At 39.8% G+C, this 25,874-nt stretch overlaps 1 protein-coding gene across 2 annotated transcripts in view; it reads right to left on the reverse strand.

The window, feature by feature from the left end:
- CDH6 (cadherin 6) overlaps positions 1 to 25,874 on the reverse strand; it is a 122,215-nt gene that overhangs the window by 32,498 nt on the left and 63,843 nt on the right. For both annotated transcript variants that reach the window (XM_004583631.3, XM_058680032.1), the window contains exon 2: positions 19,323 to 19,676. In XM_004583631.3, the coding sequence (XP_004583688.2) occupies positions 19,323 to 19,550 (228 nt within the window). In that variant the 5' untranslated portion in view covers positions 19,551 to 19,676. The remainder of the gene's footprint in view (positions 1 to 19,322; positions 19,677 to 25,874) is intronic.

Genomic DNA, 25,874 nt, shown 5'->3' on the forward strand with positions numbered 1-25,874 from the left:
AAACACGGGGGAAATGTATTAATTCCCTTGACATTTATCTTTACACTCAATATGTAGAATTCAGTGCCACAAGTACAAGAGTAACTACTCAGTGAATGAACTTCAGTGCTTTCATAGTTTCAGAGGAAAGAAGATTGCCTCAGACCCTCTCCCCATCCCAAGATAGCCACATGCTATTTCCTGGAACCTGTAACTATGTACCTTGCAGGCAATAAGGACTTTGCATATTAAGACTAAGATAGGGAATTTTTAGATAGATAATATAAGAGAACCCTGTCTATTCACAGGGTCCTTATAACGGAAAGGGGAATGGAGGGTTGGTGTGTGTGTGTGTGTGTGTGTGTGTGTGAGAGAGAGAGAGAGAGAGTTGGGAAGAGCAGAAAGAGAATGAATGAATATGAATATGAGGATGTTAAGCTGCTGGCTTTAAAGATGGAAGAAGTGCCCAAAAACCAAGGAATGTACACACCTTGTAGAAGCCGGACAAGGCTAGGAAACAGCTGTAACTTGTGTAAAGTCACCCTGTAGACCACCTGATTTCAGCCCAGGGAATCCCATTTTGGATGGATGACTTTCAAAGGTACAATTTTTAGAATTCTAAGATGAGAACTATATGTCATTTAAAGCCACTCGATGTATTTGTTACAGCAGCAATAGGAAACTAAAGAAGTAGTTCCTTAGTTCTGGAATGCACGGAGAACTAAAACTGCAGGTGCTCCTTTAAGAATCTTGGCATATAGAGAAAAAAATGAACTCTTATTGAATTCTTGCGACATACCAGGCACTGAAAGATGCTTTGTGTATCACATCAGATAATACTTGTGATAACTCCAGGAGATAATCTTTATTTTCTCCAGTTTTATATGTAAAAAACTGAGGTCTGAGGTCTTCAGTAGTTTAAAAATTAAGTACCTTTCTGGGCAGAACCAGGGAGGAGAATCAAGTTGGCAGAATAGGGTAAGGACACACTTAAACAAACGGAGAAACATTTAATCATGATGAAGCAGAGAGGACACATTCCAGGAAATAGGACAGGACAGAACAACAGAAGAGGGGTGCCTGGAGACTGTCAGACACAAGAAAGCAGCGAACACAACGGTGTGGTGTTGCACTGACTGATAATCCAGCAACATTCAGCTAATGGCAATCTGAACTCCACCAGCAGCTGAAACTCCATAAGCAACCAGGTGGGAGGGACTTTCACTGGGAGCTTGGGAGGTGAACCCAGACAAAGAACTGTCTGTCCTGCTGGTCTGTTTGATTTGACCAGGAGCAGAGACAGAGCAGCAGATTCCAGATGGGCAGTGTGAGAACAGGGTGGATTTTACAGCCCAGTCAGTCCCCTAGAGTCGAATTGGGCACCATTTTGCCCAAGGAGGCAAAAGCAAGGGAAAGGACTGAGCTGGGAGTGAGTTCATTTCTGACTCAGTGAACTGCATCAACATGGCATTCTACAGGTTCCACCCAAGACAGGTCTGGGTAGCCCTCAGACCTGACGGTTAGCGGATCAAGAACTCTAGTAGTGGCAAGTTAGGTGCCATTTTGTACAGTGTGGCAAAAATTTTAGGACTGCAGGTACAACAGTGCATGTGCTGAGCTTGCAAGAACTCACTGGGTTCAGCTGATTGCACTGGTCCCGCAGGAAAATAATACCGACTTTGGCATTGTATGGGTCAAAATAGGTCCGTGTGGCACCCAGACCTAACGTCCAACAGGTTCCGACAAGATCAGTGCCACCAACCACCTAACTATATAGGACACCTGGTGTCTCTCTAATCCTCGGACCTGCTCCAACTGGAAGTGGGAGAAAGGTTGCAGAGACAACGGTGCAGCCTCAGCACGGTATCACAGGAGGAGGAGAGTGAATTTTGATGTTTTTGTTTTTGTTAGCTTAATCTCTTCAAAGCAGTTTCTTCTGATTAAATTCCTCAATGACTCATAGATCATATAGTAGCATCATTTTCAAGAAGGTTCTTGATTTTCTTTTTCATTTCTTCAGCAACACATTAGTCATTTTGTAGCATGTTATTTAACTTCATGGTGTTGTTAATTTCTTTTTTCTTCCTGTTGTTGATTTTGTTTTGTGACTTTTTATTTAAAGGGATGTATAGTAGCTGTGAAATGGAGACTGTCATATCTAGTAACATGTTATGTAACTTCATGGCATTGTAAATTTCTGTTTTTCTTTCTGTTGTTGATTTTGTACTATTACTTTTCATTTAAGGGGATGTACAGTAACTGTGAAATGGAGACTAACATATCCAGATGTGAGGATACAATGTGGTATTCATCTCTACTTCCAGGCAAAGATGGACTTACAATGAAACTGTTTACTCTATCAATAGGATGCTGGACTCTGCAATTGTCCATGCCCACAAAAATGGTCTTTTGACTGTGTATGAAGAACTATACTTCAGTGATGATATAGGGGAACTAGGTGTGTGGGGGGAAATGGGGAGGGGATAATGGAAATTCCAGGAGCCTCTTTAACTGTATCATAAAATGATAATAATAACAATGATAAATTTAAAAAGATTTAAAAAAGAAGGGCAGAACCAAGAAGGACACCAAGATCTGCCTGACTTCCAAGGTTGTGCTTGTTGTCATCAGAGCAAGTTACTAAAACAGCACTTCCCACAATGACTCCAGATATTTCTGGAGTCATTTTATTTATTACATTAGACCTCAGGCTAAGTTATTTGTAAATTCTGTTGGCACAAATGATACAAACTGTGATAGATGTTATTGTTCATTTGGGATTTATTAATTAAACAAATGCTTTTTGCTTTATTAAGTGCATGAAGTTGTTTCCCCAAGAAGGCTATGTTTCCTGTCTTTTGCTTGGCTTTTGAAGCCCAAGGTCTGGGTTGTCTTGGCATACAAGGACATTAGTCTCAGATCCTGCTTAGTCTAACATTTTCATTTTCAAAAAGCCAGTGGTAAATCAAGCTGAGAGCCTGATACCTAGTCAAAAGCTGATTTAGTACAGCATTGTAACTCACCACTTAAAATTTGCCTTGCAGTGCGATCTCTTCAGCAACTGCCGGCAGTCTCTCCACCCCTACTCCCTGCTGTGGCCCCTGACTCTTCTCTCTCCCTCTCTCTTTTTCTGACATATACACCTTAAAGGAAAACATTAATAGATAAAATGAGACATCTGAGACTAGAGGGTGTAAATGGCAGAAATTAAAAAAAATGTTCCTTGCTAGCTAATTGATTTTTTCCAAAATGCATTTTCATCAAAGCTTAAAAATATACAGGTGTAATATTCTTAACTTTTGATTCTTACTTAAGATCTAAAAAGTTAAAACAATACCTTTACAAAATAAGTTTATTTATTTATTTATTTGACAGTAATTTTTTATTTTAGACTTTGTGATGCAATTATGTAGGGTCTGGGATTCCCTTCAAATTTCCACCCCCTGACTGATTTTCCCCGTGTTGTTATGATAGTATAGTCCTTCATAACAAGTTATTATTCCATCCTTCTGTTATTTAAGTGTGCCCCAACATTGCTGGTACAATGTCAGGTGATCCAGTACCCCATTTTCTAGATATGTCCAACAGTTTCATTGGGAGTCCAACTTTGATTTGGAAGTAGGGATGCATATTATATTGTATCTTCACATCTGGATATGGTAGAGTCTATTACTTCATCACTCTACATTCCTTTAAGTGAGAAGCCACAAAATAATGTTGACAACAGATATGAAGTTAAAACAAAGACAACATAAAAAAAGAAAAAAACACAGCACCATAGAGTCGAAAAAATACATCACTGAATAACCAACGCATGGGTGATATAAAGAAAACACAAAAGCCTAATTTGCATGATGTTTTTCTTATATTAGAGAGAATATATGGCATTTGTCCTTTAGGATTTGAGTTATTTCACTGAGGACGATGGTCTTTAGTTGGGTCCATCTAGTTGCAAATGGCATGATTTCATTTTTTTTAATGGCTGAGTAATAATCTATGGAGTAGATGTACCACAGTTTCTTTAACCACTCCTCTTTGGATGGGCATCTGGATTGTTTCTATGTCTTTGCTATTGTAGATTGTGCTGCTGTAAATATAGGGTGACAGATCCCTTTCTCATATGCAGTTTTCATTTCCTTTGGGTACTTTCTTCAAGGAGAGACTATTTCTTCTTCAAGTTCCTAGCTTTTAAGCATTGTGTATGTGTATAATAACTGAAGTTGCCATTGAAATCCATAGCCTGCTCACACAGATAGAAACTAATGGTGGATGCTACTGGGAAAGAATATAGTGGAAAGGTGAGCAAGGTGGTAGAATAGAGGGAGGACAGGTTAAAACAAAGAAGGATTAGCTGAGGAGAAGCAGAGAGGGTGAGATCATGGATTTAGGAGAGGACAGGTCAATGGCAGAGGGGCACCTGGAGACCCATGGGCACCGGGAAGCAGCAGAGATAGCAGGGTCATACTACTAAGATACTCCTGTGGTGATTGGAGCTCCAACGGAGATCAGGTGGGAAGCGGAGATCACCGGGAACTCAGGAGGTGGATCAATCAAATCACAGAAAAGTGCATTGGATCAAAAAACAGGACTCATGTAACTTTTCCAAATGGAGATACATCTCGCCAGTAGAGATATGCAGAAGCAAAGTAAAAGGATGGAAAATGATATTCCAGGCTAATGGAAAGGAAAAAAAAAAGCTGGTGTAGCCATTCTAATATCAGATAATAGAGACTTTGACATGAAAATCACCGAGAGATGAAGAAGAACACCACATAATGATCAAGAGATCCATTTGGCAAGAAGAAATCACTGTAATAAATGTATATGGAACAAGTGCCAGGGTTCCTAGCTACATGAAAAAAAAAGTATGCATTTCTGGAAGAAATAGATTTCAATAAAGTAGTAATGGGGGACCTTAACATCCAACTAACCTCAATGAGAGAGACAGAAACTCAGCAAGAAAACAATAGAGCTCACCCAGGTAATAGAACAAATGGACTTAACTGATATCTACAGTGCCTTTCATCCTGCACATGCACAATCCACTTTTTTTCATCAGTACATGGAAACTTCTCTAGGAATGATTACATTGTACACCACAGAACAAGCCTCAGCAAATTAAAAAATCAAAATCAAGCCAAGTAAATGAGCTAACCATACATCTGAATGAGTTGGGAAAACAACAGCAAAATAGTTCCAAGATTAGCAGAAAAAAACAGAAATAATCAAAATAAAGGAGGAAATAAACCCAATTGAGATCAAAAGAACAATACATAAGATGAACGGATCAAAGAGCTGGGTTTTAGAGAAAACCAACAGAGACAAAAAAGAAAATATAGCAAGATACCTCAGATATACATAGAATAATCAGGAACTATTATAAGCAACTATGTGCCAGCAAAGCAGAAGACCTAGAAGAAATGGGTAGATTTTGGGGCATGTACAATTTACTAAAATTGAATCATAAGGTAATTAAAAATCTAAATTGAGCTATAACCAGCACAGAGATTGAATCAGTAATGGAATCCCTCCCAACAAAGAGAAGCCCAGGACTGGATGGTTTCACTGTTGAATTCTGCCAAAGGTTCCAAGAAGAATTTACTCCAATTTGCCACAAACTACTCCAAACAATGGCAAATGCAGACAATCCTTCTAAACTCTTTTTGTGAAGCCAACATCATCTCAATACCAAAGTCAGAGATACAACAGAGAAAGAGAACTACAGACTGATTTCCCTGAGGAACACAGATGCAAAAATCCTCAACTAAATACTAGACAATACATCAGACAGGCTGTTTGTCGGGAATAGGTAAGATTCATCTCTGGCATGCAGGGATGGTTTAACATATGCAAATCAATAAATGTTGTATAACACATCCACAAATTGAAAAACAAAAACTGGATGATCATTTCAATAGATAGAGACATTTGATAAAATCCAACCACTTCATGCTAAAAACCCCGAGCAAGATAGGCATAGAAGGAATATTTTACAGCACAATCAAAACAATATACAAATCCCAATTCCAGTATCATACCGAATGGGGAAACTGGAAGCTTTTCCACAAAGATCTGGAACTAGACAAGGATGTTCACTTTCACCATTGCCATTCAACATAGTATTGAAAGTCCTCACTAGAGTTATTAAAGAAAAAAGGAATTAAATAAATTAAAATCAGAAATGAGGATACAGACTATTTCTGTTTGCAGTACCAAAAGATTCAATAAAGAAGAGAATTTGACAGGATAGCATGGCACAAAATTAATGTATATAAATTGATGATACTAGCATACACAAATAACTCCATGGTTGAGAAGGGACTTGTAAGTACAGAGCACTTTACAACGGTGGAGAATAATATTAAATACCATGGAATAAACCTAACCAAAGATGTGGAAGGGTTCTATGATGAAAATTACAAGCAATGAAAAAAGTAATAAGAAGATGGAGAAATTTACCATGTTCCCAGATCAGCAGGATCAACATAATCAAAATGTCCATAATACCAAAAGTAATATACACACCCAGTGCAATCCCAATCAAAATCCAAACAACATTCTTCTCAGAAATAGAAAAAATGATATGAAAGTTCATCTGGAAACACAAGAGACCGAGAATAGCTAAAGCTGTTCTGAAGAATAAAAATCAAGTTGGAAGAATCATAATTTCAGACCTCAAGACATACTATAGGGCAGTGGTCATTAAAATAGTTTGGTACTGGTAGAGAAAAAGGGAAGATCAATGCAACAGAATAAAAACCCCAAAAGGGAGCCTACCCATGTACAGCCAACTCATCCTGTACAAGAGAACTGAAAATAATCCAGGGAAAAAAGTCTGGACTTCTCCAACAAATGCTGTTGGAATAATTGGATAGCAGCCTGCAGGGGTAAAAAGCAAGATCCCTACCACTCACTTTATACAGAAAAGAACTAAATGGATCAAGAACCGAAATCTGAACCCAGAAACCACTAAACTGTTAACAGGAAAACATAGGAAACACGCTACAAGATATAGCAATTGGGAAAACTTACGAAAGTTACCAAAAGCACAGGCAGTTAAATCCAAAATAAATAAATGGAACTACATCAAACTAAGAATCTTCTGTACAGTAAAGGAAACAATCAACAAAGTGAATATGCAACCAACAGAGTGGGAGAAAATCTTAGCACACTATGCAGCAGATAGTGGACTAATATCCAGGAATTACAAAGCGCTTTAGAACCTCAATGACAGCAAAACAAACAAACCTGTGAAGAAATGGGAGAAGGAAATGGACAGTCATTTTCAAAAGAACAAATTCAAATGGCTAATAGACAAATGAAAAAAAAAGTTCAGGCTCCCTGGCTATCAGGAAAATACAAATAAAAACCACACTGAGGTTCCAACTAACTCCAGTGAGGGTGACCTACAGTCAGAAATCTCATAATATCTGCTGGCATGGATGTACATGGAATATATTCCACTTCACTGTTTGTGGGAGTGTAGGCTAGTGCAGCTGTTATGGACGTCAGTATGGTGAGTGTTAAGAGAACTGAAAATGTATTTACCATGTGACCCAGCTAACCTACTCCTGGGAATATGTCCAAAGGACACAAAATCTGCAAATGAAAAAGTGATCCGCAACTCTGTCTTTGCAGCAAATCTAAAAAAATCTAAACAAGGCATGGAAACAACCCATCTGAAAGAGTGGGTAGACAGTGAAGCTGCAGTACATCTACTCTATGGAATACTGCTCAGCAATTAAAAAGAATGAAACTCTGCCATTTGCAACAAAATGGTCCCAACTAGAGACCATTATGCTCAGTGAAACAAGTCATCCCAAAAGGACAAATACTATATGTTCTGTCTGATATCAGGCAACCTTCATGCAAAATACAGGATAAATAGATGTGCAGGTAAATATGTACATATATGTACATATATGTACATATATTCTCATAGAGAAACTGTATAATGGAGAAACTATATCCTAATGGAGATTAGGATATAGAGAAGTGAAGATACCTTTCAGTATGCATCTCTACTCATGAATCAAGGAGGACTCCCAGTGAAACTTACATATACCTTGATTATAAGATGGTAGACCATCTACCATTTTCTATACCTATAATGCCATGCTACACTTAAATAGAAGAATGTTGGACTTGTGACTGTTGCTGAAGGAATATACTACTGTAATAATATGGGGGAAATAGTGGAGGGCTGGGAATTGGTGGGTTGAGGGGGGATCCCTGGGCCGTTGGGACTGTGTCATGAAAAGCAATGAGAAAAATGTTTAAAAAGTTGTAAAATTGAAAGAGCATTGTGAATTCAGTCAATAGGTTTTTTTTTTGCTTTAAAACCAGCTTATAAGGTCTTAAATGATTTAAAAAATGTTTCCCTCTGCTTTAAGGAAACTAAATGAATGGAAATGATGAATGAAGAGAAATAGGTATTGTCTAATGGCTATACTAGGTGATGTGTCCTCACTCTGATGTCAGTGCTGTGAACTTGGGTGCTCTTCTAGCCTCCTCCACTTAAGCATTTGTGCCGCTGTTCTATTTGTTCACCTTGTATAAAACAGTCCCTTAATGATGTAGTGTATGGAAAGAGTTATTCAACTTAACCTCGTCAAATAGTTGGGCTCCAGTCCCAGCTCTGGCGCTCTGTCGACCATGGCTGTGTGATCCTTAAAGCCCTGTTAGATTCTGTGTCCTCAAGTGCAACAGCATGGGCTTGAGGAACGCAAAGCATTTTATAAACCATAAAGCCATCAACACCATGGAAAATGCTATTATTACTCCTTATCTCTAGAATTTTTATGAAATTAAAATGCTGGGGAAAAAACCCTTCATCCCTGATAGCCTGTTAGGAGATGATTTCTCTCTCTCTCTCTCTCTCTCTCTCTCTCTCTCTCTTTTGCTGTCCTTCCCCATCCAGAGCCCTCCCCTGGTCAAGATTCTGTCACACTTTTATGGTAACGTTCAAATGAGGTATGTTGAAGCTGCTGAAAGGAGATAAAATTGGATAAAATACTACCATACAGCTTTGCCCATGTCACTTAATTTTCTTGAGCTGGTTTTAAAAAAGCCTTTCCTTTTAAGAGGCAGATGAATAGGAGACCACTAAGGTAGTAGCTTTGCTACAAGACAAACAGCCCCTCCTGTGTTCTCTACACTGGGCGGCTGGAAGGCACATTCAAGACAGGGGTGTGATTTTTAAAATGCGGCTCTACTTGACTGTTAAAGGGGAGGGCCAGTTCCTGGAAGGTATTTACCATCATTGGGTTTCTCGCTTCCCTTCCAAAATTTTCCATATCAACTAAGGAAAAGCATTTATGGTTTATGAAAATTAAACCATCAAGCACGTTAAAGTGCTGCATAACAGGTTGAAAGCAGAATTTACCAATTCTCTTGCATATTCCTCTTATAAATTGTACTCATAAGTGGTGGAAAGAAGGAAGGTGAGATTGCTTTTCAGAAATGATTTTTCTCTGGAGAACTCTAACTCAGTTGATTAGAATATAAAGCTGGTTAAAAAAAGAGAATTAGTCATTATATGGATTTTTTCTGTGTCTGTATTATCAATTTTCTCTATGGTTGATTTTATTTTTGGGGGGAGCATTACAATCAACATTCTCAGATTCTAAATGATTAACTTTTCTCCTGAACATTTGTCTGTGTAAAGTAGCTTCTGAGGAATTTTAAGAAAAAGAAATTGCTTTAGGTGGCTTTTGATCATTTTGTTTCAAATGTTCTTCTAAGACCCTAAATAATGTCTGATTTTTATTTATAAGAGACTTAATGGGGCCAAAATTTGTGATATGATATCATTTGTTATATGTTTTCTTTTTTTAGGGGAGGTTAGTTTATGCATGTATAATTGTGTTTTCATTTTTTGCTTCTGGTTTACATAGGAAGGTTGAGGTTTCTTCTGTTGTATCATGCAATAGTTGTGTTGTTTTGAAGTAAAATTTCCATAGGTAGTTTCTTCAGATTTTGAGTTGTCAACTCAGTGACACAAAACACTCTCCATAATGTGTTAATCAAACCGTAGCATCAATAAATTGGAAGGCAGGGAGAGATACATATCTTGCTATGTAATTAATGAAGCTGTATTATAATCTGAAAACTGGCAGAGACAAACCATGTTCTCATCACATAGACACCTGTGGTAACTATTTGACACTAGCGTAACTATATATTAGCATAATTGTCATTATCATTTCAGAGTGCATGCATCTATCAAATATTACACTCTTTATATGCAATTTTTAATTTGTGTAATACATGTAATACAGTTGGGGATAAATTGGGAGGCTGTTTAGATAACAAGATGAATTTTTATCTTCATGGTGTTTGCATCTTGGTTCAAGTAGTATTTGGTCATTTCCATTATGCAAAATCTGTGCTAGATGAGTAAGACATGTAATTTAGGGATTTGAAGGAATTACAAAGGTCTAAATATTCACAGGTTTAACTTCAGTATATCAACTGCTAATAGAAAGAGCAGCCGTGGGAGTGAATAAAAAATCCAACTCAACATGTTTAAGGCCAGATTTCCACCTTAAAGAGGAATGAATTATTTTGCCTGTAAAAAGGTAGAATTGTAAAATTTACAGGGCAATCAAATAACTGAATCAAGTATAATTTCCCCACAATAAAACTTTGGTTCAATAATAGGAAGCGATATTAATTTTAACTTCTTTATCCAGCTTTTCTATCAAAAGATGTAAGATGTTGGAGTGAGTCAGTGGTGCAGGAGTGAAGAGGCTGCTTGGGAGCTTGGCTTTCCAATTCCTGTTTCCTGCTAATGTGCACCTAGAGTGTAACAACTCATACACTTTGTCCCTGCCAACCATATGGGACACCCAGGTTGAGTTACAGGATAGCAGCTTAAGCCACATCCAGTCGTGGCTGTGGCCAGCATTTGGGCGTGTACAACTGGAAGAAGGCATTTCTGTTTTTTTCTCTCTCTTCATCTTTCTGCCTTTCAAATAGACAAAAGGAAAAAAAACTACTCTTTTTCTAAAGGAAAGGAAGAAGGCCTAACTCACTCTAACATTTCATGGCATCTTAAATCATACAACTCAAAGGAGTGAAGTGTTGATATTTTCCAATTAAATAATGGAAAGCCTTAATAACAAGAAGCTACCAAAACTGTCCAGGCTCCGATGTTGTGAGGTGTGCTGTACATTTTCTTTTGCTTTTGCTTTGGGTGATAAAAGAAAATATCTTCATTTCCCCCCCATCCTTATCACAGTGAAGTGTAGTTGATAAGTCATTTCTCAGCTGCTTTAGTCAGACCTGACTTCACAGAACCTTTGGACCCTGATGGGGTGGTCATGAGTTCACCCTGGGTTTCTCTTTCTCTGCATATCTCCCCCATCTGAGGCACACTGCAACACTTTATAACACACTGTCTTACCTCCTGACCAAGCGGTCTTCCCTCGGGTCCTTACTAGGAAGTATGACATGCTAGGTTCTGTTCTGTGTGTTTTCTGGGTCTTCAGTTATTTAATCCTCACCACAATCATTTTTTTAACTCCTCTCATCAAACAGTTGAGGACTTTCTGACAATACCCAGGTAGTTGCATATAGCTGGGACTCAGACAGTCTGCCTAGCTATTAACTCAGACTCTTGAGTGAATAATCATTGAGTGAATGAAAAGCATTTTATTTCTAAATTTATTCAAAAAATGCCACAGCGCAGACAACTCCTTCAATTGCCTTCTTAACTCCAATCTCCGCTCCCTTTAGTGATGCAGAATGATGTTTCAGACTTCTGGCTCTGCCTCTGCTACTTCCCTCAAGTCCTTTGAAGCACACTGACTCACCTAATATATGTATTCATGTATTTCACACATGTACACATTTTAATCTTCAAAAATGCCTCTTTTCTTAGGTTTATGTATTCTCTGTGAAGAGAAAACTGGAATGGACTATAAATATTTCCCCTGTGAAAAATTTTAGCAAGCTCTTTTTTTCCCCCTATTCCAGGTCACATAATTTCAAATTTGATTTCTTACTATGTCCTTAGAGAACACTTGTTATTTCTATTCATTTATCAATAATGGCAGTAAAAAAATCTTTTTCTGAGTCTGTTATGGGGAACTCTGTTCCCTTTCAGCTTCTTCTCTGATGCAGGCTGGAAAGAGAGTCTTACAAAGAATGCTAGCATGTTTCCCATCTTCATGAGGATCAAATTTAGCATCTTTATAATGGACCGCCTAGACACCTATAGGCAGTGCCCTTGACTACCAGGAGCCAACACCTGCATAGAAGCACTTGCCTCCTTGAGTTTCCAATGGAGCACTAAAATCTAAACATGATTGTTAGTCTTGATTAAGGTGATTAAAAGAAGAACCACTGTACCAGCAGCCTAAATAGTTTATGATAAAACATAGAGCATAATGAAGACACCTTTTAATTTTGGCTAGATAGGTGGAGGAGCTCTAAAAGTTAAATTTATGATTCTGGTCATAGTGTATCCCAGGCATATCTATGGAAGTAAAAAAGGCAATGGTTCTAGTATCTCTTGGCACTGAAAAAATATCACTTATTTATTTAATGTATTTGAAAGGGAGAGAGAGAGAGAAAGAGAGAAAGAAAAAGAGAGAGTGAGAGTGCTAATTCTCTAGGTCATTCCCTAAATACCTACAAGAGCTGGGGTTGAGAGAGAGAGAGACAGAGAGAGAGAGAGAGAGAGAGAGTGCACCCTGGGGTTTGGTGTTAGGTCAAAGCCAGGAGCCCTGAACTCAACTTGAGTCTCCCAGCCAAGGGGTAGGGGGCAGATCCAATCACTAGAACTGTGATCTGCTGTGCCCCCAGGATGGGAATTATAAAAAAAGCTGGATTCAGCAATGCAGCTGAGCCTTGAACCAGACATTTTGACATCGGACTTGGGCAGCTCATGTGGCGTTTAACCCCCGTGCCCAACGTTCACCCCTCAGTTGACAGTTGATTACCACGTGTTAGGAATTTAGTATCTGAGTCTTGAAATGGATGTAAAATAGCTCTACTAGAAACAAAGATAGGAACTCTTAATTCTCTTTCATTCAGCTTGATCCTTCTTCTTTGGTTCAACAAATTGTAATCAGGCAGGAGGCTCTAGGATTCCACAAGAAACAGTGACATGAAAGTTGGAGTATTTGGAGTTGGTCATTATTTAACGTTTTCTGTGTTCCTTTGCTATTTCTATTGCTTGGGCAGTTAAATATTTGCCTTTGGGATTATGACCAAGGTCACACATTCTAAATGCACTCTGCATGAGCTATGGTGCATAGCGGGAAGTTTAAGTCATAAAATTGCTACATATGGTATTTCCTTAGCATCAAATAGTAAACTGAAGCTTTTGTCAATATGAAAGGGATATCAGCAGAAATAAATGAGGATTCCTGCCACTATTCACAGCTGTTAACTTTACTATTTTTTAAAAGTACATTTGATGATTGAGTGCAAGCTCATACTTGCTCTTAAATACACTTACCAGTCGAAATATAAAAATGTTAAATGGCTCAGCATTAAATTTAAATGATGAAGAAGAAAAATGTGCCCAAGGCACTTGCTCTGTCTCCAGGAGAAAAGATGATTGCAGGCCATTGAACCAGAACAGAAATTTTGAGAAGGTTATCAAGGGAGAGAAAAAGTTACATGTTAAAATCACAATGGCCAACAACATCACTAATTGCATATCTAATTTAAAAAGTCTCAGATATAACTATTTTGAATATCACCGATGTATTCTGGGAACTAAAATCAAGAAAAAGTAAAATGAATGTGCACAAGGATAACTCATATATAATAATAATTATGTGGTATTGCAAGTGGTTTTTTTAAACATTCCTTTTCTTGCCTCGCTTGGATTCCACACAGTAGGTTCTCAGGAGACACTGCAGAGATGGCCGTCTCTGAATACCTCAGTGTGCTTAGGGGTTTCTTTGTTATATGCATCCTGAGTGGCTGTGTGTGGTGATGGGCACATGGGGAGGGGAGAGCGCTGAGTGGCTAGGCAGTTGAGGCTCAGTGTCAGGTTCCCAGCAGTGGGAGATGCTGGGCTGACAAACTATGCACCTCAGGGGACTCCTTTGCAGAACGGGGAATAGAAGTAATATTTTCATATCAGGTTTATTGTGCAGATCAGTTGGAGCTCATTTTCAGTTGTTTGTAATAGAAAACTTGAGATTTCTTTTGGCTCATGGTTCTGGAGGCTGCCAGTCCAGGGCAGTGGTGCCAGCCTCTGTTCAGCTTCTGGTGAGGGACCCAGGCTGCTAAAGCTCGCAGGCAAGCACAGCGGACAGAGGTGGCCACATGTTTTATGACACCATTTTTGTGATAATGATCCTGGCTGCATGGTAGTTACTTCAATCCCTTTAGGAGGACAGGGCTCCCATGACCACAGTATGTTGCAGAGCAATTAAATTCTAGCCTGAGGTTTGCTGGGCCCAAACCACAGCCAAACCACAGTTGGATCCAATGAAATAGTACACTCGAAGCAGGGAGCTTCACAGGAGTCCCAATCAGATTCATGCCAGGATATTTCTATTGTTATGTTTATGCCCCTTTTAATAATAATAATGATGATAATAAAATGACAATAATTGAATAAAAGAAAGCAATATTTTATTGACTGCATCTTTCAAGAACTCTATCAGATAGGTAATATAGTGCTTCATGTTTGTTGAAATTGAAGCATGTAATTATAGGAACAAATAATTGTTTATCCTTAATTGTAAAGGGGTTTATGGCTGACAACTTTTATTTTTATGGGCCATTAAGACATTATTGTCTAGTTATCTTGAGAAAAGTAGCTTCATTGAATTGGGTAGGTGCTCACTTCAAGAGCTCAGGAGAAAGCTGTATTAGGAAAGCTATATTAACAGCCTTAAATAAAACATAACTTTTTATAATATTTTTAAAAACCAGCATATCAAATTTTTGGAAAAGTCCCAAAAAAGAAACTCTTCACCGACTTTCAGAAACCGAACACTGGAAGATATCTATGAATGTACGAGTATATAGTTGGTCATATTTCTCCTCCCCCAAATCCCAGATCTCCTGGTGCACTAGTAAAATGAAAACATCTCAAACGCTTCAATTGGAGAACACTCTTCTATAAATATTATCAAAGAGAGGCTGAACAATAAAGATGAGGAATCAAGGGAATCAGACAAATGGTATTTAACAAGAATGTACAAATCTTGCTGAAAACGAGGCATAATTCTGAGATTTTAAACATATTCATCTTGCTATTGTGAATGTTCACATCTTCAAAATCTCATCCGTACCTAGATCCACCTGTGTTCTTTTCATATAAAACATAATCTTAGGCTCTGTTTCAGTCATTGTGCAGGAATTGTGTATTTCTTATGTCAAGTTGGCAGAAGAGGTTAAAATATTTCTGTTACATTACTGCCCTTGCATCTTAACCCCCTCAACCTTTGAACCTCTCTTTCGGCTCTTGCAGCCCATTAACTGGACAGTCCTGGCCTTTTCTTCTCCCAAGTGACAACTGAGTCCCTGCTTATCCTTCAGGACAGTATTCAAACAGCATCAGCTCTTTTAGGAAGCTCTGTGAAATGCCAGAGCCCACTTGGTCCCTCTCCTTTGTTTTGATGCTATTTTTGTGAATCCCCATTTTGTCATTGAACTTGCCACACTTTGTTATCATACTTGGCAATGATATCCTCCTAGGGCAGCAGTTCTCAAGTTTTGCAATATAGTAGAATCATAAATACTTAATTAAAGCCCAAATCTCTGGGGAGGTGCGACCCAGGCAAGGCATTTTCGAAAGCAGCATTTCCAAACTTTAATGTACCCATGGCTCACCTGGGAGTCTTGTTAAAATGTAGATTTAGATACGATAAGATCTTGGGGACAAAGGGGGCAAAATTCTGCCTTCTTAACAAGTGTCCATGCAATTGTTATGTATTACTTATGGCAAAACATCTCTAAGTGGCTTCCAAATGGTCACGCCTTTTAGGAAAGCTATCCTAGCTGTATCCACATCTGTGTCTCAAGCCAACAAATTCTCTCCGTAGGCAGGATCCCTTCTGCCTACCTGGCAGTTCTTCCTTAACCCTACTTGTCTTGTCCATTTTAGGTGTGACGTGCTGAGATTTCCTCCAACATCAGAATTTGGTGTGAGAACTTCTCAGCTCTAATAGGCCTTCAGCACTTTCCCTTCCCAGCCATGCCGTGTGCATGTTTGTGCACCAGGGAGTGCTGACACAGGAGGAGGAAGCGCCTTTGCAAAGTACCATCTTGTCCTCACTCTTCTGCTCCTGGATCCTGCAACTGCACTCCCTGTTTTGCTTCTGTGACCCTCGGTTCGTCTCCTTGTTTTCTCTCCTCTATACCCGCATGTCCCCACATGATGTCTCACTTTGTCCTGAGTCTACCGTGGCCTGAACCCACGGTAACTAGAACAAATCACAAAGAGGTTGACAGTGTGACCCTGTCTTCCCTCCACTGTGAGTGCTGCTTGCTCAGCTGCAGTACTAGGTCACAGTCAACTCTGTCCTTCCAGGAATACAAGTCTGGCTTACCCACTCTAAGCAAGGATTTTAGTACCAGAATCCTATATAAGTCCAGAGTTTCAACAGCAGGTGGCGCTGCATTCCTTTTGACAGTGTTGTTATATTGAAGAGTTGGGTTTTGAGTAATTGCTGTAGTAAAAAGCAATCATAGCACCCAAGTCTATGTAGACAAGGAAACAACTGAGAAACTGTGCAATGCCTAATGCAAGCACATGTTCCACTTGTAAGTAACTAGTTATTTAAAAGCAAAATACAGATTTTTTTCTGTCAATTTGTATCAGTTTTTCAAATGGTTATAAGTTGTTGGAACAGATTAAATTGTTTACACCTCACTGTCTATACAAGGAACTATTTGGTATTTCTCTTAGCCTATAGACATTGTGAAAATAGGCTCTGAGAACCAAGAAAGGTTTGGGAACTTTTTCCTCTCCCAATGATTCCTGACTTAGTGGAACTGCATGATAACTCCAGGAGTCTGTTCCATCCCACGTCAGTTAAAAATGGTCCCGTTTGTTGCTACAAGGGAGGAGAAAATCCTTATCTTCTCATTTTGGGCTTCTTGTCTCTTTCTATTCTTAGCTGCAGTGAAAAAACACTGTGGGCTAATCCTTTTGTCTGTTGAGATCACTTAACTTCCAAAGACAATTTTGGGGAAATTCCAAAGCTATTGTTCAGGAACACTTTTTGGACATATCTGATAGGGCAGTGTAAGCAGATGGGACTAACATTCCCCCATGTGTTACAGCTCCAAGGAGTAACTAAGAGAGCAGCAGGGAATGGCTCACAAGCTGGTAAGGTAGGAAAAGTTGTCCGGTTGGGATGGAATATTCAAATCCAGGTGAAGCTGTGGCTGTGAAGGAATTTTTGTCACAATTCTCTACATTCCCCACTCACAGAGAGATTCCTTAATTAACCCATTTCATTTCTGCAGTGATAAAAAGTTACATGTTGATTTCATAGAACATACACCCCACACACCAGATTTCTTTTCCCCGCTAGTAATGACTTTATGCACCTACTATGCACCAGCTGCCAGTGCCTGTCTCAAACACACAGTGACTCCATTGGCTAGACACTGCTGTGTAAACATTCTGGCAAGGCCCTTAACCTGCCTAGTCACAAAATTGGCAAGTGGTGGCACATCACCGCATTCTTGGATCTGCTGGAGTTTGCAGCCTGCAACTGCAGCCCTGGCTGTGCTACAGCCCACAGCAATCATTGTTAACAACTCCACGGCTGTCTTCAGGACCCCAAACATCCTCATCCTTCTTCTAGACTAAACACTATAGTTAAGTGAACTGGCATCACACCTTTGTAAGAAAAGCAGGAAGGGAAAAGGGGGTGGGGAGGAGATCAACCTTTGAGATAAAACACTTTTGGAAAAAAGAAAACCTCCTGTGATAATAATGCCACATTGTTGTGAGATGTGCTTTAAAGAATTTAGTATTTTTTTTTAGAACCATCATCTTATTATCTTCTTGTTATTCAGACTTCAGGAAGGATGAGAAGGGAATTGTCATCTGTATTCACACAGTGTGTGAATTTCAGGGTAGATATGTGGCTAGATCCTTGGGGACCTGAGTGGATGTGCACCCTTTTGCTCAGTACTTCCTTTCCTACTTTATTCCACATTAATAATTTACTTCATTGGAACACTGACGAGTTACCACAGCTCAAATCATAGATGGGTTGTCTTCATTTGCAGTGGTAAATACTTGACAAGAACTATTTATACACAGATATTCAGAGCTATTTGATGACAGAATGAAGTGTAACGTGAAGCTCTTGCCATCTGCAAATTTGAAATTATTTGCATACTGTCCTAAGAAAGATATTAAAAAAAACCCAGAGCTATAATCCCAAATGAAGACATTTGATCCTCTGTATTTTCACTTTCATCGTCAGTCTGTGCATTCAAGAGATGAGTGACAGTAACTTTTCTTATCTGTATTACCACATGAAACCTAGAACCTGCAAGTACAAAGAGCCTTGTTCTGTGTTGCATTGTGGCAGTATGCAGATACTCTGGAACAAGAACATGGCTGCTGGTCAAGTTTCAGGGACCCCCATGATGACAGTCAGTGCAAACTGCTTGCCTGACTCTGCGTGAGCTACAGTTAGTGATTTCTCCTTGGTCTACTTTCTGAGTCAATAAAATCTTGGATGATACTCGTAAATAGTATCTTTATGTAACCATTTTTCTCTTTTGTAAGCCTTAGTACAATTAAATCACAAGGTTTTGAAATGCTGGACTCTTGCCAGTTAGGAGTAATCATCATTGTATCAGCAGCAGCGGCCCCCAGACTAAGGTGATGGGGGGTTTTGGCTGCGAAGGACTGTGTTAGATCAGAGAGACTGGACACCCAGAAGCCAGCAGTAGGGAGAAACAGTGAGCATGAAACTGGCCAAAGGAGTCAAGTGTAGTATGTTCGCTTTCAGAAAGAGGTAAGGGAGCCTAACTTTCCTTACAGCTTAATCATCCCATGCCTATTTTTAGTACACCTTCCTTCATTGAATAGTTAGGCTACGTTTTTTAGGCTGCAGTAAAAATTAAAGGATTTATGATAATCCTATGTGGATGGTTGTGGGTGTTTCATTTGCAATAGGAACATTTTCTCTTCCTTTGTTGCAATGCTAACGTTTCTAAGCTCCTTGCTACAGTCGTCTTCCTGAAACTACTCAAGTAGAAAGAAAAAAAGGTCTTCCTAGATCAGCAAAGATTCTTACTCTTATGCGAAGAGTTCACACCCTCCCACTCTATTTATAAGCAGTAACTTCTTCAGACTTTTAAAACCCAGACTGTCAACACACCCAAAGGAATCCTACCTTGCCCACGTACTGGTAGTCGGATCCTGTGTATTCCTCCAGCAGAAAGAACTGATTCCACATCCAACTCCTTTTGGAACGGTTCAGCTCATTTTTGCTGTTTCCGGAGATCTCCAGGGCCTTTTTCTTGGCTGGAAAACCACTAGTCCTCTCAGATAACGGAGCTGAAAAAGTTGGGTAGGGCTGGCCGACCCAAAAGAGCAGCAAGAAGTACTGGTAAGTTCTCATGCTGATGGCACAGTCAAGTCTGGCTGGGGAGCCTCCTCTCGTCGAAGCGCCTGTTCTCACTGCACCGTGGCCAGCCACATTTCCCTTTCCTTCGTTAACGTTCTCCACTTGGCTCTCAGAGGATATCTGGAAAGAATAATAACGTATCAAGCATTTTTAGAGATGCTTAAAATTCAGTGTTAGAGCAAATAGGCTGGAAAAAGAGGACAGAAATCTGAATAGCAAAACAACAACAGAGAAAGTTGGCTATCCATTTCGAAATGAAGAGAATGGTCTTTCAGCTCTGCTGAGTGGAAGGCACATGCCATGTAGGAAGCTTCTGTTTCCTTTCTCCTTTCCTATCACTTAAAAATTCTATTTCAAGTAGCAGTGTTGGTACAGGTCAACCTGCCAGAAGGGATTCTTTCTCTGTTCTCTTACCTTGGAGTATGTGGGCTGAGATCCGGTTAGAAGAAACAAGTTTGTGTTTTTGATTCTATTTGCATCTCTCTCCTCATGAACAGGGCTAGGGCAAGGGATATCGACAGACAAATTCCCACCCAGTTGGAAGTGGATAATGGGAGAGCTCCACCGGGACGTATTGAGCACTTCCATAGGAGCCAACGCAGAGCCTGATCTGCAGACTCTTGGCTTCAGGGAGATGCTGCGCTAGAGCACTTTGGGTCAAACGAGGTTGGAAAAGACCTTACACTTCTCTTCAGAATGCAGGTTTACATACTGAAGTTGCTGAAGAGAGATTTTTGCCGCGATGATAACAAGCCTGTATGGAACCCAGCATTTCCTGAATGTAACTAGAAGCATCTTGTCCCCCTTGTAGTAACATTACAGGATGGATTAATGAACAACCTATAGAATTTAATAGAATAAAAACGAGGGGAGCAATTCTACCTAAATATGTTTAGGAAATCCTGGGTGTTTACGTGAAATTTCACTCGTCTTATAAATAATCAAGTATATAAGTGAGCGGTCCAAGAGTTTCCATGTGATTTCCACAGATGCCTCAGAAATAGCTCAGTATCGCAGTGAGAGCCATCCAGGGCAGGGCATTCTGAAAACTCAGCTATTGTTCTCACTGGAAATAATTTTCCAAGGCAGACACTGTTTTACAAGAAAGCATCCTACTGTTTAAGACATCCTGAAGTCAGGCTGTTTGGCAAAAAATCCAAGTTGGTTTACTAACATGTAATTTAAGTCAAATATGCTTTTATCTCCTTTATAAACTTTCCACTGTGTTGGGGAGTAGAGGGAAACAGCAAGTTTACCTTGGCATTTGATATAGAAAAAAATGACTCAGAATACTAATACTCTGCTTCCCCAGGGATCCTGCGTCTCCCACTTGAGGTTTCCCGGTCTCTCTCCGGGGACCTCAGGGTACAGATTCTTACCATTACAGTAAAAGGACATTTTGAAAACTATTTATTTTATTTTTATTTGAAAGGCAGATTTACAGAGAGAAGGAGAGATGAAGAGAGATTAAGATATTGATTTTCCGTTTGCTGATTCACTCCCAGAATGGCCAGAGCTGCGCTGATAGAAAGCCGGGAGCCAGGAGCTTCTTCCAGGTTTTCCGTGTGGGTGTTGGGTCCCTAGGTTTTGGATCTTCCTTGTCTGCCTTTCTAAGTCGTAAGTATGGAGCTGGATCAGAATTGGAATAGCCAAAACACAAACCAGCTTCTCTATGAGGTGCCAGCACTGCAGATAGAGGCTTATTCTACTGTCCACAGTGCTGGCCCAAGGATGTATTTTTTTAAAAGTAGAACATAACAGTAATTGAACTGGCATATTTATTCCAAAGCATGCTGATAAAAAATGCGTTTTAGATAATCTGGTGAGTATTTTTTCCACTGGTGCCAGGGAAGATCAGCTCCCATGATTCCGTTCTTTTATCGGGTCTTTGTTGTTGTTTACTATTTTTTTCCCCAGTGATGAGCAGTGGCAACTATCTAATACATGGCTTAGGGAAAGCGTTCGGGTAGATGATAAGTGGAGTATTTCAGGGTATTCAGCATTTCGAAACCTTTATACCATTATTATGCATCTTCTTGACAGCAGGCTGGGGAACTTGAAAATTCCACAGGTGAGCAAATGAATACTGGGACAATTAATCACCCTGGAAAAATGCCAGGCAACACTATGCTTGGCAGGATGAGACTCTGGCACAGGTGCGGGCTGAGTGACGATCAAACAGAAGACCCCGATTCTTCCATTTCCTGGTGGCTGGTGCCTACAGGCGTCTGTAAGGGCATATGGAGAAAAGCCCTAGGAAGGCTTCTGTTCAATTTTGGGAGTAGATATTACACTGAGGTTGAGTCGGAGGAAATTACATCTTTTCTTAATTTCCCACATTCCCCATTATTTGCAAAGACAAATCCTGCAGTGAAGAATTACACGCCTGCTGCCGCACTCCGCATGCGCCCCATGACGCTGGCAGCAAAGGGGGAAGCAAGAGAATGGAGGTGTCAGCTCGTTCAAAGGCAGACTCGAAAGGCCATTTCACGGGAAAGTTGATCCCTGGGGGTATTGTGTGCAAACTCTTCAAGCTGTTGCCACTTGAATATTAAATATTAGTTCTTTTTTAATATCACAGATACCAAAATGTCAAGTATTCTATTTTTTTCCCCCGAGTTGATAATGAGCTTGTAAAGTGATGCAAATTTAAGCAGTTATTTCCAACTATGCTTTAACATCTAGTTTTGCTTCATCCCAGTTCTTTTTGTATTAATTTGACAGGGTGAAGCCTTGTTCAAATTTCAACATGTAAATCTGAATTACTGTGATCTGCTCGGTCTGATGCTGGCTTTTTAGAGGGCCGCTTTTCCCTGTGAAATGCTATGGTTAAAATATCCCCTCTAAACTGCTGAATGTGTAAGTTAGCCATTCTCTTAATATTTCTTAATAGATAAGATTGCAATAAGCTCAAAATCATTGGTGCTATAACCAGACTGCCCGAGTTCAGCTGGAGGCTCTTGGGATCTCCATGGTGGCACACTGCATTAAGCTGCTCCTTGCAATGGTGACAGCCCGTATTGGCGTGCTTGTTTGCGTCCAAGCTGTTCCATCTCTGCTCCAGCTTCTTGCTAACTTCCTGGGAGGCAGTGTTGGATGGCCAAGGTGCTCAGGCCCCACCGTGCTTAAGGGAGACCAGGATGGAGCTCTTCACTCTTGGCTTCAACCTGACCCCAGTCCTGGCTGTCGTGACCTTTTGTGAAACGAATCAGCTGCTCTGACTTTTAAACAGATAAAAATAGGCAAGCATGCACAAGAGATGTAGTTGCTTGCAATTTAATCTCTTGAACTTGAGAAAATGGCTTCATTTCATTGTATTTCAGTTGCCTCATGTGTAAAGGTAGACAGCTACCGCAGCTACCTCATAGGGAGGGTGTTGTACTGATTAAATGAGTCACCACATGCGAAGCATTTAGCAAATGCCAGGCATTTACAGGCATTAATAAGTATCAACATGTATTACTATTGTTTCTGCTGCTTCTATTGCGTGGTGAGCCATCTGTAACACATTGAAACGGTTTGTAGAAGATCACTTGGTTCTTAGGCCTAAGTAGGTTTTTGTTGCTCAGAGAGTCTCCAAGCAAATAAAAATTCTTTTACAATTAAGAATAGAAGAGCTTTAAAAATCAGAATGAATGAATGTGCTAATTGTTTTGCTTTGCAAGCCTTTAACAGTAGTAGTGTGGCAGGAAGCAGAGAAGGCAGTTACCCCATTGCTGCCCTCTGTCTACACCAAGAAGGCAGGAGCGGAAGCTCACTACACAGCGAGCCACTCATAGAATCGAAGTTATTTATCTTTGCATTTTATTGTGAAAAAAACTTATTTTTATTTGAAAGGCAGATATCTACAGATAGAGAAGGATCGAGAGAGAAGTCTTCCTTCTGTTAGTTCATTCTCCAAAGGGCTGCACTGGTCAGAGCTGAGCTGATCCGAAGCCAGGAGCCAGGAGCTTCTTCCGGGTCTCACACACAGGTGTATCGTCTGAGACTTTCCCAGGCCATAAGCAGGGAACTGGATCAGAGGTGGAGCAGCTGGGACGCACCGGGACATGAATTGGTGCCCAAATGGGATGCGGACACTACAGGTCTGCTATGCCACTCGCTGCACTGGTCTCTAATATGTCAAAATGTTAAAAAAAATCATCTTGATTCAGATTGAACAAAAGTTAATTCTGTCTTTGTAATCAGGGACAGCTGACAAACATGCTGATATAATCCTAATGTTGTACCAGATGAAAATTTTATGCAGTTAAAATGAATGGTGTCTCAGTGGTGGCATGATGGACTTGTGAAAACTCATGAAAGACACTCATTCTAAGACTGGAGGGGAGAACGGAGGAAGAGTGGGAACTTGGGGAAGGGGAAGGGAGACCCCAGGACCTATTAAAATGTGTCATAAAATTCAAAAAAATCTTTAAAAAATAAGGTAAAAAGTGAAAATAAAATGAATGGTGTAGTTTAGATTTTACTTCATAAGAAATGAAATGTTTAAAAAAACCCAACAATGGGGCTTGGCAGCGTGGCCTAGTGGCTAAGGTCCTTGCCTTGATCCCACATAGCCGCTGGTTCTAATCCCGGCAGCTCCACTTCCTCTCTCTCTCTCCTCCTCTCAGTATATCTGACTTTGTAATAAAAATAAAAAAAAAATAAATATTTAAAAAAAACCCAACAAATTATAATACACTGAAATCCTGTTCAAAGATGCAAAAATTCACCTGTGAAGGATCTGAATGGTCTTGAGTTGCAGTGTTGGAAGGGCAGGGCGCAGGTGCAGGGCAGGGCCTGATGCAGCCTTGAGAAGTGGGAGAAGCTGTGGATTTCTGGGTGGTGGAAAGGCAAGAGGGGCAGGGTGGTGGCCAGGAGGAATTGGCGGTAGTGGGGGGGGTCATCTGGGAGATGCTGGGATGTAAACTGAAGTGACTAAGAAGTAGGGGCAGAGGCAGATAGAATTCGGAAGTAGTAGACTTGGCTATTCCATCAGGAAAGAGCAAGGAGGTGAGGGAGTGAGAGGGAGAAGCAACACAAAGAGCAGATGTGTGTTCCTGCTCACCCTGCCCTCTTGGACATCAGGGCCCATCAGAATCGGCCACAGCCACAGCTCTTAAAGATCAAAAGTGAGCTGTCTGATTAGAGTCTAATGACCCTCTCACAATGGACTTAACAGACTCATACACCATGTTTCTAACTTTAGTGTTTTTGTTTTGCACTGGGAGCTGGATATTCTTCTAGGAGGGGCGCTTTCCATTTCTTGGATACAATCATTTGTGCACTTTGAAATTCAATATGCAGTAGTGGTTGATTCAGGAAACAAGTTCAAATATTTGCAGCAACTTTACCTTACTGATGTGTAGGAGGTGATTAAGATGTGTATGGATAGTGGGAGAAGACCCAAGTTGCCTTGATAATTGTATACCTCGACAGTTTATTTTCCTGTTGGGTAATAAGCATATATGCTTTCATGTGCACAAGATGACTTTGTCAAGTCCAGGTTTTGTTTAATATGTGTCATTTAGGGTTAGCCTAGACCTTATTAATTCAAGTTTTTCTAATCTAGAATATGTGATAATTAATGCAGGAGCTGGGCTGAATTTTTCCTCTGATTAGCAAAACCTTTCCCCTACATTATTAGAAATGAATAATGTAGAAATATCTCATAGTATTCGTAGAATGAGAAGACAAACTACAATGTCTTCAAGTTCCCTAGAGTACTTTGAAATCACCTTTTCTTCACAAATAATTGATATGCTAATTAGAATTTTTCCCGATTGATTGAATTGCTTCTCCAGTGACTGGTGTTTGCTAACAGTTTCGAAGATTCAACGCATTATTTTGTTTTGAGATACTGATTCCATCACACTGTTTACAGATCAACAAGTAAATATTAGGTTTGAAAGCGATATAATTTCAAGTTCCACATTGTGAAATAAGAAAATAAAGAAAAAGATTCACAGTTGGCATACCTTTGTTCTGATAGTTCTGATTAATTCTCATTAGTGTTCTGTGACTAAAATGTTGTCTAGGGATACAGATTAAACCAAGCCCATTCGTTCTTTGGTAGGCAAAGCCTGAACTTTGGCATTGAAAGCATAGCCAGCATTCAGTAATGCAACATAGGGAGAGAATGCTTCAGAGTCGGCTGTTACATTGTTCTTAGGTAAATGGTGTTGCTTGGTAGCATGATCCTTTAAATGATGCTCCTCAGAACCAAATGTTTCCATAAACGTGAAAGTGTTTCAGAAGGTTCATGAAAATGGAAAATGAAATTTAAAAATTAGTTTATTTTGTGCAAGAAAGTTTGAAATTCATGCAGTTTTTTTT

This window comes from Ochotona princeps, chromosome 23 (genome assembly GCF_030435755.1).
Source record: "Ochotona princeps isolate mOchPri1 chromosome 23, mOchPri1.hap1, whole genome shotgun sequence".
Classification (NCBI taxonomy): Eukaryota; Metazoa; Chordata; class Mammalia; order Lagomorpha; family Ochotonidae; genus Ochotona; species Ochotona princeps.